An 18519-nucleotide genomic window follows, 5' to 3' on the forward strand; every position below is an offset into this window, starting at 1 on the left:
TTGGCGTGCATGGAGCAAGATGGGATATTCTGCAATATTCGGATGTAGTTAGAACTAATCCCACGTAGATTTATGTTCCCCCATGACCCTGTCTCTCCCCTCCTCCCTAGCCATGTCATAAATCACATTCTCCAATTAACCCCTTTGGCTGGCTGTGAAACCCAACACCCTCCGACTGATTGCGGTAAAAAAGCATCTATGGAGTGCAGCTTCAGTTAGGGAAATCGATCAACTCCATCAGTTCTCCCTCCCTCCTGCTTATGGCAACTTGAAAGCTTTGCAAGTAGACAGCCGTCTTACCTGATTTCCAGCTCTGTGTTTAAATATTTTTGGGGGGAGGGCTTATTTTCGGAGGGAGGCTTATTTTAGCGCATGCGCTCAAAAGCCCGATTGGGCTTATTATCAGGGGATGTCTTATTTTCGGGGAAACAGGGTAATAAACCTTTGGACCTGGGGAGCCACTCAGATTGGATCCCGCAGAAGAATGACCAATGAGTGGTTTCGAAGACAAAGATTTAAGAGCCCAGCTTCATTTTCCCCGATTTAAGATCGAAAATCGAAGCCAAAAGGCGCGCGCAGTAGAAACAAACCACACAGAGAGAAAACGGACACCAGCGCCTAATTTATATATAGATATATATTTATATTTCAATCAAAACACAATTAAATATGGTTTGAGTACTGGAATACTTGGGTATCAGACAATAAGGTGGTACACAGTACCAAAGAAACCTATACACAACTTGTTTTCGCTTTTCTTGACGACGTCTCGCTCCAGCCGATGCCGCAAAGTGATGTGCGTTTTATAGTCTATTCCACTTTCAAATGGCTGGAGACAAATCAAAAACTTTCCTAAAGGTAGTTTGAGATAATAAATCCTTTCCTTCGTTCTTTTTTGCACAAGTCTTCAGGAAACAAACGCCAATGACAACGTAAAAAAAAAATAACCCCTCCAAAGAGATAAAAACGTCAAAACAGAAAGGAAAAAAAATAACAGAAAGGGGGGAAAATAACCTTATAAGCACAACGGAGTGGATTTTTGTCTCAAGTATTCCAAACTCTTGTAAAATGTTCTCGCGCGTGGCAAGCGCTGGAGATCGGAGGAAGTTTCGGATTTATTTGGAGAAAGGAAAAAGGGAAGAAAAGAAAAGAAGAAGAAGAAGAAGAGGCAACCGACCCCCCACCCAAATTGCATTAAAGGAGAAAAGTAGAAAGGTCGGAATCTGAAACAATTCAGCAAAAAAACCCCTGAATTAACGTCTAAAAACCGGACTAGTTGTTGTTTTGCCTTAAATGGACATATTTGCAAACGAAAACAGGAAACGCACAAAAGTCCCATTGCTTATTTTTTTTCTTCTTCTTGCGTTTTTCTCAGACGGCTGAAATGTCGTTTTTGCAGAGTGAGAGAGGCGTTTTTTCGGAAGGCGAAGAAGAGAGAGAAAAGTGGAAGGGTCCCTTTTTTTTTTTAAATTAAAAAAAAAAATTGTTTTGTCTCCGACTTCTTTTCTCTTTTTTCCGGACTGGCCCAAAAATGCACGAGGCAAAGAATCCAGTTAATGGAATACTTCATTATTTCAAAGGATCTTTCCCAAAATGGTTCCAGGGTTTTTAAAACTGCTCCCTCTGTCGGTCGCGAAATCCGAAGGTACCCTGAGCCTTTTTGATTGCAAAGGTCTTCTTTTTTTTTTTTTCTTTAAAGTTTGCAATAACAACAAACAACAAAAAAACGCAGCTCGGAAAACTTAAGGGGCATTTTTTTTTTCTTCTCCGTGCCTAACTGTAGTCCAGAAGGCGAATCCTTGGTAGAAAGAGTTGGGGAAACTTCCTTCAATTGGGTCTCGAGAGAGAGAAAGGTAAGACTCTTTCCCCCCCCACACACACACTCAAGTGGGGGGAAATGCACCCGCTGATTAGGGTATGGGGCGCTGGGCAGGCAGCCGTGAGGAAGGGGTTTTTGGGTGAGGGGGAGAGAATCCGGCTCCGCTTCACTTCATAGGCAGAAGCTCCTGAAGATCATAGCTGAGAAAAAGAGAAAAAACAGGTGTTAGGAAATGATTTTACCTAACTTGTTGGGTTGGGAATATATAAACCATGAATATAGCTTTAAGACTGATGTATTGCTGTATTGCATCGTACTGTGTCCTGATTGGTTAACTCTGTAGCCAATGTCCTTAAGAGGGAGCTAGAAACCTGGTTTGTTTCTCTTTGATTGCTCTTTGCTGAACCCTTTGCTGATCTGTATTGATCGTTACTGCTTTTTGCTGTGCTTGCAACTGTAAGAACTGTTATTGTGTATGACTACAACGACTGGTAAGAAGACATTGTTATTTGGATAATCCCTGGATTATTGTTTGACTATCTACTGATTTATACGTGTTTGACCTGGACTGTTTATTGGACTACGCTTTACTATATCCTAAAAGTAAACACAACTCAATGTATCTGTGTGTTGGCTGTGGTATTCGTAACTAATCTCAATCGCTTTCATGTGCACACCCTTGCTACTCAAGGGTTGCTCTGCGAATTCCTCAACAAAAGGGGGTGATTAAGAAGCAGGGAGGGAGGGGGTCAGACTTCCATTTGTAACATCCAACTCTCTGAGCCCCTTTTTTTCACTGGGCCCTTTGGGGTAACCAGCAGACCCTCCCCCCTTTTGCAAACTGCGATGATGCCAGGCAGCCACCACCGTACCACACAGGATTTCCGATGGAAAGCCGCGTATGAATTCTGCTGACTTTGGCATCTGACAGCTGACAATGGGAATCCCGATGGATGCATGGAATCTGGTTTATCGGGTTGGCTGGCTGGCTACACATAGTCCTTGACTTACGACCATAAATTGTGGTCGTAAATCGAGATGGGCGTGAAACGGATCGCCACGTGACTGCGCCTGATTTGGACGATCTTGTTTTGCGGTGGTGGTTAAAGCAAAGTTAGCAGTCGTTAAGTGAACCAGTTGTTCAATGTGGGGAGATTTTTGGGGGCGACCACAAATATTGTAAATTGAAGTTATGGGGCTGCTAGTCTTCTGCAGCACCAATGCAAGGAGAGGTTGTAGCGCAGGAGTGTCCAACTTTGTCAACTTTAAGACTTGTGGACTTCCACTCCCAGAATCCCCCAGCCGGCATGCTTTAAGAGGGGTGGATTTCCACTCCCAGAATTCCCCAGTGAACATACTTTAAGATGGTTGGACTCCAGCTCCCAGAATCCCCCATCCAGCGTGCTTTAAGAGGGGTGGACTTCAACTCCCAGAATTCCCCAGCCAGCATGTTTTAAGAGGGGTGGACTTCAACTCCCAGAATCCCCCAGCCTACATGCTTTAAGAGGGGAGGACTTCCACTCCCAGAATCCCCCAGCCAGCCTGCTTTAAGATGGATGGACTTCAGCTCCCAGAATCCCCCAGCCAGCATGCTTTAAGATGGGTGGACTTCCACTCTCAGAATTCCCCAGCCAGCCTGCTTTAAGATGGATGGACTTCCACTCCCAGAATCCCCCAACCAGCATGCTTTAAGAGGGGTGGACTTCCACTCCCAGAATCCCCCAGCCAGCATGCTTTAAGAGGGGTGGACTTCCACTCCCAGAATCCCCCAGCCAGCATGCTTTAAGAGGGGTGGACTTCCACTCCCAGAATTCCCCAGCCAGCATCCTTTAAGAGGGGTGGACTTCCACTCCCAGAATCCCCCAGCCAGCATGGGAGTTAAAGTCCACAAGCCTTAAAGTTGCCAAGATCGGACCTCCCTGTTGTGGCAGCTCAGCCATTACCTTAGTCACCTTTTCGACCGCTGCCTCCGGGGGTTGGGCCTGTTGCATGACGTCGTTGACGATCATCTTGGCTATTCTCCAGGCCATCTCCTCTTGGGCCTAGAAACAGGGCGAAGGAGTCCATCAGCACAGGGCATTCTGGGACTGCGACTAGTGAGCAGAAACACGCTGTACCCCAGGACCCTCGCCTCCCCCTCCAATTCGCCTGGGCCCCCAACTCTATTTTCAAAGAATATTTGATGGGTCACTATGCCAAGGATGTAATCCTACATCCAGTACAGCTAGGTCTCAATTTACGACAATTGAGCCTCGCATTTCTGTTGCTAAGCGAGACAGTTGTTAAGCGAGTTTGGCCCCGTTTTACAACCTTTCTTATCCTTGTTGTTAGGCCCGGCTTCCCCATCAACTTCGCTGGGTGGAAGGTTGCAAAAGGGGGATCGTGTGACCGCCGGGTCACCGTAACTGTCGTAAGTACACGCCAGTTGCCAAGTGGATGAATTTTGACCATGTGACCAAAAGGAACCGTCGTAAGTGTGAAAAATGGTCATAAGTCACTTTTTTCAGTGCCCTTTGGTACTTTCGACGGACTCTAAATGAAAGGTCGTAAGCTTGGGGACTTCTTGTATTTGTTTAATGGCTGTTCAAACTTACTAAGGCGCTGAAAAATGTGACTTGCGACCAGTCCTCACACTTACGACCGTCACATCTGCGTGATCATGCAATCAGCATTTGGAAGCCTGATAACTGGCACATATTCACAATGGTTGCGGCATCCCAGGGTCACTATTTGCGACCATCCTAACTGGCTTCTGATAACTCAATGGGGAACGCCGTATTCATTTAATGACCATGTGACTCGCATAACGACCATGGCAAAAAGGATGATAAAATTGGGTGTGACTCACTTAAGGAACAAATCAACCTAATCAGAGGGTTCACTTCCCAATTATTCAGAGGAACTCCTTCTGCAACCATTTTTTTAAAATTCCGGAGAGGAATTTTTGCTTGTTCTCGAATTTCTGACCTAAAACCGACAGATCTACCTGCCCACCAGAGACGCAAAGGAGGTCACCAACGAGATATGACATATTTTTTTCTTAAATATGTAGTGAGGGCCTTACCTCATCTGTATTTCCTTGCACCCATTTCTTCATTGCTTGTGAAAACATGGACCCTGAGAAGTAAAAGGAGGGCTGAGGAAATTTCATGTTTTATGACATAAAATTTATGTAGTCAAAATGACTAACTGCAGAATTCTGGGGGTGGAAGTCCTCCCCTCTTAAAGCATGGCTGGCTGGGGGATTCTGGGAGTGGAAGTCCTCCCCTCTGAAAGCATGCTAGGTGGGGGATTATGGGAGTGGAAGTCCACCCCTCTTAAAGCATGCTAGGTGGGGAATTCTGGCAGTGGAAGTCCACCCCTCTTAAAGCATGCTGGCTGGGGGATTCTGGGAGTGGAAGTCCTCCCCTCTTAAAGCATGCTAGGTGGGGAATTATGGGAGTGGAAGTCCATCCCTCTTAAAGCATGGCTGGCTGGGGGATTCTGGGAGTGGAAGTCCACCCCTCTTAAAGCATGCTGGCTGGGGGATTCTGGGAGTGGAAGTCCTCCCCTCTTAAAGCATGCTAGGTGGGGAATTCTGGCAGTGGAAGTCCATCCCTCTTAAAGCATTGCTGGCTGGGGGATTCTGGGAGTGGAAGTCCTCCCCTCTTAAAGCATGCTAGGTGGGGAATTCTGGCAGTGGAAGTCCATCCCTCTTAAAGCATGCTGGCTGGGGGATTCTGGGAGTGGAAGTCCACCCCTCTTAAAGCATGCTAGGTGGGGAATTCTGGCAGTGGAAGTCCACCCCTCTTAAAGCATGGCTGGCTGGGGGATTCTGGGAGTGGAAGTCCACCCCTCTTAAAGCATGCTGGCTGGGGGATTCTGGGAGTGGAAGTCCTCCCCTCTTAAAGCATGCTAGGTGGGGAATTCTGGCAGTGGAAGTCCATCCCTCTTAAAGCATGCTGGCTGGGGGATTCTGGGAGTGGAAGTCCTCCCCTCTTAAAGCATGCTAGGTGGGGAATTCTGGCAGTGGAAGTCCATCCCTCTTAAAGCATGGCTGGCTGGGGGATTCTGGGAGTGGAAGTCCACCCCTCTTAAAGCATGCTGGCTGGGGGATTCTGGGAGTGGAAGTCCTCCCCTCTTAAAGCATGGCTGGCTGGGGGATTCTGGGAGTGGAAGTCCACCCCTCTTAAAGCATGGCTGGCTGGGGGATTCTGGGAGTGGAAGTCCACCCCTCTTAAAGCATGGCTGGCTGGGGGATTCTGGGAGTGGAAGCCCACCCCTCTTAAAGCATGGCTGGCTGGGGGATTCTGGGAGTGAAAGTCCACCCCTTTTAAAGCATTCTGGGTGGGGAATTCTGGGAGTTGAAGTCCTCCCCTCTTAAAGCATGCTAGGTGGGGAATTATGGGAGTGGAAGTCCATCCCTCTTAAAGCATGCTAGGTGGGGAATTATGGGAGTGGAAGTCCATCCCTCTTAAAGCATGCTAGGTGGGGAATTATGGGAGTTGGAGTCCACCCCTCTTAAAGCATGCTGGCTGGGAATTCTGGGAGTGGAAGTCCACCCATCTTCAACCTGCTAAGGCCGAGAAACCTCGGCTGAGGAGAATCTTCTCTTGAGGAGGGAAAAGGCAGCTCACCTTTGGACTTCTTGATGTCCGGTTCTGGCTCCGATTCCCTAATGAACTGGCCCAGGTCGCTCACGCGGCCAAACGTCATCTTCCTGCAGCAGGAGGAAGAGCGGCTGGTTAGCTATGGGGTGGGGGTGATGACGGGTTGCAGCAGAGATGGGAGGCCCACCGCAAAGAATCCACCCAGCTTCAAATCACACCTCTTTCCCCTGGGAGGCCGCTTATTTTTTTCCCCATTTCAGAGACAAAGGCCTTGTTTCTCCGACCTTCACGATAAGAAGCGAAGAGCCATTTAAAAACTGACCGTGGGGAAAATAGAACAGAACTGGGAAGGAAGGACTTGAGCAAGGCAACACAGCCCATCCCTTGAAGAAAAGTGGAAGCCAAACGGTCGTAAGCGCGAGGACTGGCTGTATGTCGCTTTTTCCCCCCCCATCTCTGTCGTAACTTTGAAGGGAGGCTATTTATTCATTCATTCATTCATTCATTCATTCATTCAATTTATATGCTGCTCTTCTCCGGAGACTCAGGGCGGCTTACAATGTGTTAAACGAACAGTCCCTAAACTTGAGGACGACTTATCATTGCGACAGGATAGGATACCGTATTTTTCAGAGTATAAGATGCGCCTTAGTTTTTGGGGGAGGAAAATAGGTTAAAAAAAATTTCTGCCTCTGCCTAGCAGGTCTCCATCTGGTTAGCATCCTTAGCCTGCTCAGCTTCAGCACATTAGTTCACTGGTTGGGGCTGATAAGCAGCTTCAAAAGCAGAGGTGTGGGTTTCAGCAGGTTCTGACCAGTTCTGGAGAACCGGTAGCGGGAATTTTGAATAGTTCGGAGAACCGGTAGTAAAAATTCTGATCGGCTCCACCTCCATCTATTCTCTGCCTCCTGAGTCCCAGCTGATCGGAAGGAAATGGGGATTTTGCAGTATCCTTCCCCTGGAGTGGTGAGGAAATGGGGATTTTACAGTATTCTTCCCTTGGAGTGGGGTGGGAATGGAGATTTTACAGTATTCTTCTCCTGGAGTGGGGAGGAAATGGGGATTTTACAGTATTCTTCCCTTGGAGTGGGGTGAGAATGGAGATTTTACAGTATTCTTCTCCTGGAGTGGGGAGGAAATGGGGATTTTACAGTATTCTTCCCTTGGAGTGGGGTGGGAATGGGGATTTTACAGTATCCTTCCCCTGCAGTGGGGTGATAATGGAGATTTTACAGTATCCTTCCCCTGCAGTGGGGTGAGAATGGAGATTTTACAGTATCCTTCCCCTGCAGTGGGGTGAGAATGGAGATTTTACAGTATCCTTCCCTTGGAGTGGGGTGGGAATGGAGATTTTACAGTATCCTTCCCCTGGAGTCAGGTGGGAATGGAGGTTTTGCAGTATCCTTCTCCCAGGAGTGGGGTGGGAATGGAGATTTTACAGTATCCTTCCCCTGCCACGCCCACCAAGCCATGCCACGCCCACCAAGCCACACCCACAAAACCGGTAGTAAAAAAAATATTGAAACCCACCACTGTTCAAAAGCACAGCTGATCGTCGGAGGAAGCGCCAGTGAGTCAAGCAGGCGAAGCGCGGAAGCGCTAAGACAAGGCAGCAGCTGTCACGAGGTTACCATTTTGGGCTCCGCGCCTCACGTTTTCAGCCTCCCGACGCTCCGTTTGAGAGCCGTTCAATGCTGCGGGGATCACCAACGCACATCGCTGCCAATGGCCGCCCGAAAATGCGACGCACAGAGGCAAAAACCGGGGCGTGCGGAGGCCTAAAACTTGATGCGCAGAGGCCAAAAATGCAATGTGCGGAGGCAGCGATCGGCGGCAATTTGCTTTGGCGATCCCCGCGGCCTTGAAGGGCTCTCAAACGGAGCATTGGGAGGCTGAAAACGCAAGCCCTGGTCTCTGGCAATCTCTGCAGCCAGGAAGAGGATGCGTGGAAGCCGAAGGGTGGGGGCCGGCGGGACTACATTCGGATTATAAGACGCACCCAAATTTTCAGCCTCTTTTAGGGGGGAGAAAAAGTGCATCTTATACTTCAAAAAATACAGTAATTCAATCTTGAAAGCCTCCCCCAAATTTGTCACGTCTTATGCTAAAGAAAATCAAGACGGGATTATCTTGAGTTTCTTTCTCACCTTTGCTTCTAACTTTCTGAACAGATTTATCTTTCTGAAGCTCTGCTCCAGATTTCTTTCACCGGAAGGGGCCATCCGGATGTTAGGTTAAAACCAGACAGACATTTTAAAAGCCCAACAGGATCACCCCAGGTTTCTGTAACCCTCAGCTGATCTCCTCCTGGGTTCCCAGCTGCCGCTCGGCATGGAAGAAGAAAAACAACTTACCCAGCGTAGGTCCGCTGATACAGAGACTCGGGGTCCAGGCTGGCAGCATCAACAATTATTGCTTCATCAAAGTTTTTCAGGATTTTTACATTGGCCTTTTTGAGGCTGGGCTGTGATGTAACGTTCGGGTATTAGGATCAGGAGAATGAAGAGGAGGATGGGAAAAAAAGAAAAAGAAAAAAGAACCTCATATAACTGTAATCTGGATTAAACTTCTCATAAAAGGACTGTCTGTCTGTCTCTATCTAATATCTCTCTTTCTATCAAATCTGTCTATTTATCTATCTATCCATCATCTATCTATATTTAATATCTCTCTCTCTCTCTCTCTCTCTCTAATAGATTACAGATGCCTGTTTCTATCATCTATCCATCTGTCTTCCATCTATCAATCTCTATCAATCTCTATCTATCTATCCATTCATCCATCCATCTTCCATCTATCAATCTCTCTCTCTTCCATCTATCAATCTATATCTATCATCTATCTATCTATCTATCCATCCATCCATCCATCCATCTTCCATCTATCAATCTATATTTCTCTCTTCCATCCATTAATCTATATCTATATCTATGTGTCTTTTTCTTTTTCGTAGGCTTTTATGTGCATATTCTTTCTAGCCAGGTTTTACCTACATAAGCTAAGATGTTCTACAGCCCTGGTTCTGTGAAATCCCATTCACAAGTTTCTGGGCTTTTTGTTTCTTGCTGACAAACAGCAACTCTGTGCTGCTCTTTGGGAGACTCAGATAGCTATTTCTGCCTTGTAAGGCGTCATCAGTGAGCCACACCCTCTTCTCAGGTATCCTCCCTGTAAAGGTACAATGTGTCTTTGTACCTTTAGGGCTGTAGAATATCTATATCTATATCTATATCTATATCTATATCTATATCTATATCTATATCTAATCTATCTATCTATCTATCTATCTATCTATCTATCTATCTCCATCCATCTATCTATCTATTTATCTGTCCATCCATCTTCCATCTATTAATCTATCTCTCCCATCCATTAATCTATATCTATATCTATATCTATCTATCTATCTATCTATCTATCTATCTATCTATCCATTCATCCATCCATTTTCCATCTATCAATCTCTCTCTTCCATCTATTAATCTATATCTATATCTATCTATCTATCTATCTATCTATCTATCTATCTATCTATCTATCTATCTATCTATCTCTATCTACCTACCTGCCTGCCTGCCTGCCTGCCTGCCTGCCTGCCTGCCTGCCTATCTATATGGAATTCATACTGGCTGGGGAATTCTGGTAGTTGAAGTCCCCAGGTCTTAAAGTTGCCAAAGTTGGACAACCCTGCCTTAAATGCCCAAACCCATCGCACAAAAACCAAAGGGTTTGTTTTCAGTAGCTTCAACTTCTCTGCTCCAAACTGAGCCTCGAGACTCACCATTTAGTAGCCTATTGTTGGTGGTCTGGTTTTCTTTTCCTTTTTTGCTGGCCAGCGACACTTTAAAGGCGGATTTAGATTCTTGGGAAGTATCAACACTGCTAAAGGTGTTGATGGGAATTGTTGCAGAAGGCTGCAGCCGGGGCGCGATGCACACCTCCAAAATCTAACTGTGCCTTTGTGCAGAGATTTGTGTCTTCCTGTCAATTGCTCAATGCTCAACTTCCGGTTCTGTGCTTTGCTGTTTGAATTTCCCCCCAGCCAGATCTTGACATTTGCAGAAATATAAATGAAACACCTAGCCCAGTGATGGCTAACCTTTTTGCCATTGCGTGCCAGGAGAGGGGGGGCGGGGGAGGGTCGCGCGCGCACCCTTCCCCCCCCGCTCCTGTCACATGATGGCCTGCTGGCCAGTTTTTCTTTCTTACCTGGTTCCAGATCCTCTCTGTGTATCTGGAAAGGGCGAAAACAGCCTTTCCCATCCCCTTGGAGGCCCTACGGAGGCTGAAAGGGCCCATTTCCCAGCTCCCTGCTGTCCCCAGCCTCCAGAACCTCTCTAGGAGTCTGTAGGAGCCTCTCTAGGAGTCTCTGGAGGCTGGGGACAGGAAAAAATGTCACTTCCTGTCCCACCAGGAGTGGGGAAATGGGCCCTTTCAGCCTCCGTAGGGCCTCCAAGGGAGTGGGGAAGGCTGTTTTCGCCCTTCCCAGATACACAGAGAGGATCTGGAGCCAGGTAAGAAAAAAACGGGCCTCCCCCCCCCCAGGCCCTCCAGAGGCAGGAAACAGCCTGTTTCCCTACTTCTGGTGGGCCCAGAAGGCCCGAAAATCAGCTGGCCGGTGCGCGCATGCGCCCCAGAGCTGAGCTGGCGTGCCCACTAATATGGCTCCACGTGCCACCTGTGGCACCCGTGCCATAGGTTCGCCATCACGGACCTAGCCAATCATCCTCGAAGGACAGAAACATACGTCCCCTGACGCGCCGTGCCAGAGAAGTCCGCTCAAGCCTTAAATCAGGGTTCACCAACCTTTCGGACCTCAGGGACCACCAAATTCATAATTTTAAATTCCACGGACCACTAATATGATCTGCCTAATGACCGGCTGGGTGGGCGTGGCAAGGTGGTCATGTGACTGGGTGGGTGTGGCCAATTCAATGTCACTCACGTTGAGGGGCGCCTTGCCAGTCTCTACTTCCTACTCTTCGCCTGCCCGCCCGGGCTCCTTAGGGCCCAAACAGGAAGCAGTTGCTGGAGCTAAGCAGCCACCAGGAGAAAGAGTTGGCAAAAGAGCTCAGTTCAAATTGGATCTGGCCGAGAAGGAGGCTCAGCAGAAGCTGAGGACTAGGAGCATAGGCTTTCCAAGCAGAGGGAAGACCTGCGGGAATGCAAGGCCAGGTACCGGCGCCTGGAGGCTCAGCGGGCTGAGATGGTCAGCCAGTTCCAGGCCATGATGCAGTCCCACTGGAACGAGGCCCTCCGGCTCTTCGCCACCAGTGGCACTTCCCTCCAGCCTTTGCCCAAAGCCCCCCACCAGGAGGCTGAAGCAGACCCCAAGTCGGAATTTCTGCCCCCCTCCGACCCACCCAAAAAGATCCCAAAGGGGGAGACTCTCTGCAGGAACACAAACGTTCATTGAACGTATCCGGCCCAGGGGCCGTAGTTTGAGGACCCCTGATTTAGTGAAATGCAAATAATTTTTCTGCGGACCACCAAAATTTTCTCACGGACCACCAGTTGGTGACCGGCGCCTTAAAGCATCCTTCTAATTTCTAATTTTAATTGTCACTCTCGGGTTTCCAAGCTGTATTTTCTCACAATTCATTGACTTCGCTGACTAGAAGTCCAGAGGACTGATCATTTACCGTGTTTCCCCCAAAATAAGACCCTGTCTTAATAATTTTTTTGGCACCAAAAAAAAAGGCACCAGGTTTTATTTTCAGGGGGGGATCGATCCGGAGCTCTGTTATCGGCTGTGTGTTATCGGTGTGCGAGGCCTGGCTGCAACTATCCGAAAGTAAGTAGTAGGGCAGCTCCACCTCCACCATGGCTAAATTCTTACCCGTGTACTCTGGAGTGAGCGGAGTCTTAATTAGGGTTTATTTTGGGGAGGTAGAGCTGTAAAAAAAAAAAAACAAGCTAGGACTTACTTTCTGAGTAGGTCATATTTTCGGGGAAACACGGTAGTCCCCAGAGCAATTAAGAAGAGGCAGGAAAAAAGAGCCTGTAGGAAGACTTAGGGTGTTGTGGCCCCGCCCTCTGAGCCTGTCCCATCGGAGGAAGAAAGCTCCGAGCATGAGGAAGAGGAGTCAGCCAGGCCTCCCTCTCCAGGCCCCTCCCCTCTGGCATTGTCTCAGGTGCCGGCCGAGGGAGAGGAGATTAGCAGGGAGACAGGTGGCTCGGATCAGAGTGACGGAGAAACATCATTCCTGGACGCACGCCTCCGAAGGCGTGATAAACGATTGCAGCAGCTCAGGAGGCGTGCTAGGGATTAGAACTGAGTCACTGGACCACACCCCAGAGACTATATAATAGAGGGTGGTGGTCAGTGATCCTTGTGACGAACAAAACTAACCTTGGATAGTCACTAAAGCCTCGTTCGGAACTGCTGAGAGAAATATTTATTGTTGTCGGACATTTGGAAGCTGAGTATTTATCTTTCTGTTTTTCTGTGAAAATAAAGGCACTTGGCAGACGGCGTGTATATCGCTGCCAAGTTGGAGATAAAGAAACTGGGTGTGTTCCAAAGTGTTTCCTTAACCCTCAGCTGGCTGTGTTTGTGTGTGTGTGTGTGGACGGGGACAGATCATAGGAGTTTTTGGGGGTGGTGGGGAAAGAGACCCACAAGTATCAACCGAGCACCTGAGAAGCAGCCCCGCTGTCCGCAGCACCCACGTGGGAGTAGTGGTCGGAAACGTTGCCAAGACCGTGAACGTTGAAGGCGAGACCTCCGCCGGCAAACTCATCTCCCCGGACCGAATGGATGAGGTCGTTCAAGTATTTGTAATAAAGATTGCTGGACAGGAAGCTGGGTAAGAAAACCTGCAGGACGGGAGAGAACGGGAGGATGGAAATGACGGCCAGCCAACGTCCTTATAGAAGAGAATGTTGGTTAGCTCAGAATTGAAGGGGGCTCCCCTCAGGGCTCCCTGAGACGGGCTGTTTTGTTTGGCAGATGTTTCATGACCCAGATGGGTGACATCATCAGTGCTAGGAGGGAGTGGAGTTTGCAGAGTGGAAGAGGAGGAGGAGGAGGGGGAACAAGGGCGAGGAGGTGGTGGAGGAGGAGTAAGAGAAGGCCGAGGAGGAGGAGGACTATGGGGTGCTTGGTGCTCTCTGAGCTTGGTGGTTTTCTTGCAGACATTTCATGACCCAGCTAGGTAACATCATCAGTGCTGGAAGGGGAGTGGAAGTCCTCCCATCTGAAAGCAGGCTGGCTGGGGGATTCTAGGAGTGGAAGTCCACCCATCTCAAATCATGCTAGCTGGGGAATTCTGGGAGTGGAAGTCCTCCCATCTGAAAGCAGGCTGACTGGGGGATTCTGGGAGTGGAAGTCCATTCATCTCAAATCATGCTAGCTGGAGGATTCTGGGAGTGGAAGTCCATTCATCTCAAATCATGCTAGCTGGGGAATTCTGGGAGTGGAAGTCCACCCCTCTTAAAGCAGGCTGGCTGGAGGATTCTGGGAGTGGAAGTCCATTCATCTCAAATCATGCTAGCTGGGGAATTCTGGGAGTGGAAGTCCACCCCTCTTAAAGCATGCTGGCTGGGGGATTCTGGGAGTGGAAGTCCATTCATCTCAAATCATGCTAGCTGGGGAATTCTGGGAGTGGAAGTGCGCCCCTCTTAAAGCAGGCTGGCTGGGGAATTCTGGGAATGAAACTCCAACCATCTTAAAGCATGCTGGCTGAGGAATTCTGGGAGTGGAAGTCCACCTGTCTTAAAGCGGGCTAGCTGGGGAATTCTGGGAATTGAAATCCATCCATCTAAAACGATGCTGAGCTTGAGAAACTCTTGATATTTTTTAAAAAAAATGATCTCAACCCCCATCAAACAGCTGTTGGAGTCCACCCCACAGCTGAGCCCTGCTCGGTCTCCTCCTTACCCAGATCCCTCAAAGTCCTGTCGGATTCTTTCAGGGAGGCCCCTGATCCGAGAGGCCCCATCCTCACCTTCTCCATGGTGGTCCAGGCCTGTCGCAGTGGAGTGGTGAAGCAGTTGGGGAGGGGTCCGCCTTCCCTGCAGATATTGGACTCAATCTCCAACCGTACGTAGTCATCGAAGCCGAGAGGATGAGTGGACTGAAGAGAGAAGTACCTATTTGAAAGGCGGGGAGGGGGAGGCAAGCAGAGAGAGGATGAATGGTAAAATGGAGACAACAAAGTTGAAAATAACTTGGGTTCATTCTTTTCAAGCATCCGGTGACTCAAATTTTGGGAGTTTTGCCCCCTTGGGGGAATGATCTTTGTCAATCTGGGATGCCCCCTTTCACTCACACATACACACACCAGTGTGATTTATAGAGAGTTTTATTGATGTTCCCCTGCAGTTCTCGTCACCCAGCTTCAGAAATGTCCCAAATAAATCCAGCCACAAGCAAGCCAAGATTAATTCACCAGGCAATGGCCGATAGTCCATAAGAGAAATGCAAAGCTGCTCCCACAAATTAAGTCCACTAAACCAATTTAAAAGTTACCAGGCCAAACAGAAAGTACATCCGTGAGAGCTCGCTTGCCAAGAGAAGTTCAGCGTCTCAAAAGTCCAGTAGGAAGCACGAATAAACGCACAGCCATGAATCAACTACGTCTCCCTACGCCTGCCGTGATAAATAGCTTCCCGGTGCAGCCCATCAAGACCAGCAAAGGGGGGGGGCTTTCTTCCCGAGTAATCTGGCTGATCTCCATTGCTCCTGCCTTTTCTCTGCCCTGGGTGCTCTCGGATCAGGTGCAGAAGGCAGTTCCCCCTCCTCTTCGCTGGTTGTCTGTCCCTGCAGGTTTTCTCCGGCTAGAGCCCCTGTAAATCTCTTTCTACTGATTGTCCCTCCTTCAGCTCATCCTCCTTAAAGCTGGCCTCCGGAGTCATCTAAGGGAAACATCACAGATGGGTATTGTGAGGTCTCCCTTGGATGGCCCCCCCAATTCTTCCTCAGAGGTCAGCTCAAGAGAGAATGAGCTCATTCCTGGCACGTCAGGAACAGGGTTGATTGATGGCTCTGAACGGCCCGCCGAAAGAGATTTGGAGGAGGCCTCAGCTGGAGAAAGCTTACACAGGGGCAGATGGCCAACAAAGAGGAGGAGGAACTGCCTTCTGCACCTGATCCAAGAGCACGCAGGGCAGAGAAAAGGCAGGAACAACGGAGATCAGCCAGATTACTCAAGAGGAGAAGGCCCTGCCTGTCTTGATGGGCTGCACCGGAAAACTGGCTATTTGAGCTGTTGGTCTGAGCTCGGCAACTTGGCTGCCCTACCCCCAAAATAAGCCCCAGTTAAGATTGCCAGCCAGATGGATGCATTTAGTACTGTATTTCCCCCAAAATAAGACCTAACTAGAAAATAAGCCCTAGCACGATTTTTCAGGATGCTCGTAATATAAGCCCTACCCCAAAATAAGCCCCAGTTAAGATTGCCAGCCAGATGGATGCATTTAGTACCGTATTCCCTCCAAAATAAGACCTAACTAGAAAATAAGCCCTAATGAGTCTTTTGGAGCAAAAATTAATATAAGACCCAGTCTTATTTGTGGGGACACACGGTACTGGCCAATTGCTTTGTGGACTAATTTTGGCCTGCTTGTGGCTGGACTTAGTTGGGACAGTTCTGAGGCTGGGTGAAGGGAATGGCTGGGGAACATTAATAAACTCGCTCAAGCGGTTACTTGTGTGTGTGTGTGTGTGTGTGTGTGTGTGTGTGTGTGTGTGTGTGTGAGTGCGGCGGCAGAGGCATTGGGAGGGGAGGGGAGAGTGAAACAGTGTCATCCCCCCCACCCCCAGCCTTCTGGGAATTGAACCCAACATTTCTGTCGCTAAGCGAGACAGTGGTTAGGTGGATTTTGCCCTGTTTTACTATTTAAATTCGCCCCATTTTAAATTTCTTTTTTGCCTTGGTTGTTAAGGGAATCAACTGCGGTTGTTAAGTGAGTCACACGGTTGTTAAGGGAATCTGGCTTCCCCGTGGGCTTTGATTGTCCAGATCCAGGGTTCTCCAACCTTGGCAACTTTTAAGACTTGTGGACTTCAACTCCCAGAGTTCCTCAGCCAGCAAAGTTGAAGTCCACAAGTCTTAAAGTTGCCAAGGTTGGAGAACCCTGGTCCAGAAGGTCGCAGAAGGAGGTCACAGGACTTGTGAGATGCTGGGTCTGACGCTGACCCTCGCCAGGGCTAGTCAAGATGAAAACTAGGAGTGCTGGCTGAGGTGGGGAGAAAGAGAGGTTTAAGAATGAGGCTTACTTATCGTACAAGATCATGGCATCGTTCTGGGCCTCCTGCCCGTCGTACTGGCCTTCCTTGGCTGCCAGCTGGGACTGGAAATTGTCTGCGGCCAGCCAAAATTGCAAGATGTTGACCGCGTCTTCTTTCTCCATGAACTGGCAAAGGGAAACAGGAGAAGGTGAGCGCAACGGGGTTTTTTTTGAAGTGCAAAAATTCACTCTGGGTGGGAAAAGGGAAGGTAGGATGAGAAAGAGAAAAAGGAAAGGTGGAGTGGAGTGGAAGAAGAAAGGAAAGGAGAAAGGAGAGGAAAGGAAATAAAATGTTCGAAGGGATGGGAAGGGAAGGGAAGGGAAGGGAAAGGAAAGGAAAGGAAAGGAAAGGAAAGGAAAGGAAAGGAAAGGAAAGGAAAGGAAAGGAAAGGGAAGGAAAGGGAAGGGAAGGGAAGGGAAGGGAAGGGAAGGGAAGGGAAGGGAAAGGAAAGGAAAGGAAAGGAAAGGAAAGGGAAGGGAAGGGAAGGGAAGGGAAGGGAAGGGAAGGGAAGGGAAGGAAAGGAAAGGAAAGGAAAGGAAAGGAAAGGAAAGGAAAGGAAAGGAAAGGAAAGGAAAGGAAAGGAGGGAAGGGAAAGGAAGGGAAGGGAAGGGAAGGGAAGGAAAGGAAAGGAAAGGAAAGGAAAGGAAAGGAGGGAAGGGAAAGGAAAGGAAAGGAGGGAAGGAAAGGAAAGGAAAGGAAAGGAAAGGAAAGGAAAGGAAAGGAAAGGAGGGAAGGGAAAGGAAGGGAAGGGAAGGAAAGGAGGGAAGGGAAAGGAAAGGAAAGGAAAGGAAAGGAGGGAAGGGAAAGGAAGGGAAGGGAAGGGAAGGGAAGGGAAGGGAAAGGAAAGGAAAGGAAAGGAAAGGAAAGGAAAGGAAAGGAAAGGAAAGGAGGGAAGGGAAAGGAAGGGAAGGAAAGGAGGGAAGGGAAAGGAAAGGAAAGGAAAGGAAAGGAAAGGAAAGGAAAGGAAAGGACAAACAAGGAAATGGGGAAGTCAGAGGGAAGGAAGGAGCAGAAGGAAGGAAAGGAAACAAGGAAAGAGGAATGGAGAAGGAAGGAAGGAGAAAGAGGAAAGGAAAAGGAAGAAGGAAAAGAGAAGGAGAGAAAAAGAAAGAAGGAGAGAAGGGAAAGGGAAAAAATGGATGAGTGGATGGGTAGGTAGGTAAAAAGAAAGAGAAAAGGAAAGAGGGAAGAAAAGGAACAAGGGAAGAAAGGGAGATGAACAGTCAAAGGAAAAGGAAAAAAGGAAAGGGGAAAATAAGGAAGGAAAAGAAAGGAAAGAGGCAGGGGAAGGGAAGGAAAAAAGTCTTCACGAAGCATTACCCTTATCTTAAAAAAAAAAAAAACCCTATTATTTAATAATTTTAATTATTTTTAAACTCTGTCTGTCTTTGTGTTTTTAATTAGGCTGTACATCGCCCTGAGTCCTTCGGGAGAAGGGCGGTATAGAAATAAAATAAATAAATAAATAAAATAAATAATCCTTGAGAATGTTTTACATTAAGCTCCTGAATAAAAGATTCGCCAATCAAATGACGCTCTCTGTTAACACGTCAGAGAAAAAGGACACGCCAACGAAAACGCCACAGACCGTGTAATAAAGGGACAGGTTTCACAACCAACACAAACCAACACCTTATGCAGGAAATAATATCTTTGGGGGGAAGAGAAGTGCACAATTTTTGCCAACGGGTAGGGTTTTTTTTTTTTTTGCTATAAATACAATTTGACAATTCGCCAGACTTCTTTCACAGCTGCGAAAATCCAATTCTGCTTTTGTTAAATTTAGGATGGTTTTTTCGCACCCCCCAGCCGGGCATAGCAGGTTCAGCAGTGAGCCAAGAACAAGTGTTCTTGCAAAGCCCTCGTGCATAGAGAAC

At 48.1% G+C, this 18519-nt stretch overlaps 1 protein-coding gene across 2 annotated transcripts in view; it reads right to left on the bottom strand.

Annotated features, from left to right (window-relative positions):
- Positions 1-619: 619 nt before the first annotated feature.
- The window catches only part of AKAP10 (A-kinase anchoring protein 10), a 66344-nt gene continuing 48444 nt past the window's right edge, over positions 620-18519 (bottom strand). The window contains exons 9-16 of one of the 2 annotated variants that reach the window (XM_060685629.2): positions 16631-16767; positions 14358-14502; positions 13048-13227; positions 8763-8872; positions 6436-6518; positions 4884-4936; positions 3763-3861; positions 620-2019 (exon numbers count right to left, since the gene is read on the bottom strand). In XM_060685629.2, coding sequence (XP_060541612.2) covers positions 2014-2019; positions 3763-3861; positions 4884-4936; positions 6436-6518; positions 8763-8872; positions 13048-13227; positions 14358-14502; positions 16631-16767 — 813 coding nt within the window. In that variant the 3' untranslated portion in view covers positions 620-2013. Of the gene's footprint in view, positions 2020-3762; positions 3862-4883; positions 4937-6435; positions 6519-8758; positions 8873-13047; positions 13228-14357; positions 14503-16630; positions 16768-18519 lie in introns of those variants that run through there. The other variant, XM_087883467.1, reaches the window with a different exon arrangement.

The sequence above is a fragment of the Pantherophis guttatus genome, chromosome 1 (assembly GCF_059756535.1).
Source record: "Pantherophis guttatus breed Tessera chromosome 1, ASM5975653v1, whole genome shotgun sequence".
NCBI classification, from domain to species: domain Eukaryota; kingdom Metazoa; phylum Chordata; class Lepidosauria; order Squamata; family Colubridae; genus Pantherophis; species Pantherophis guttatus.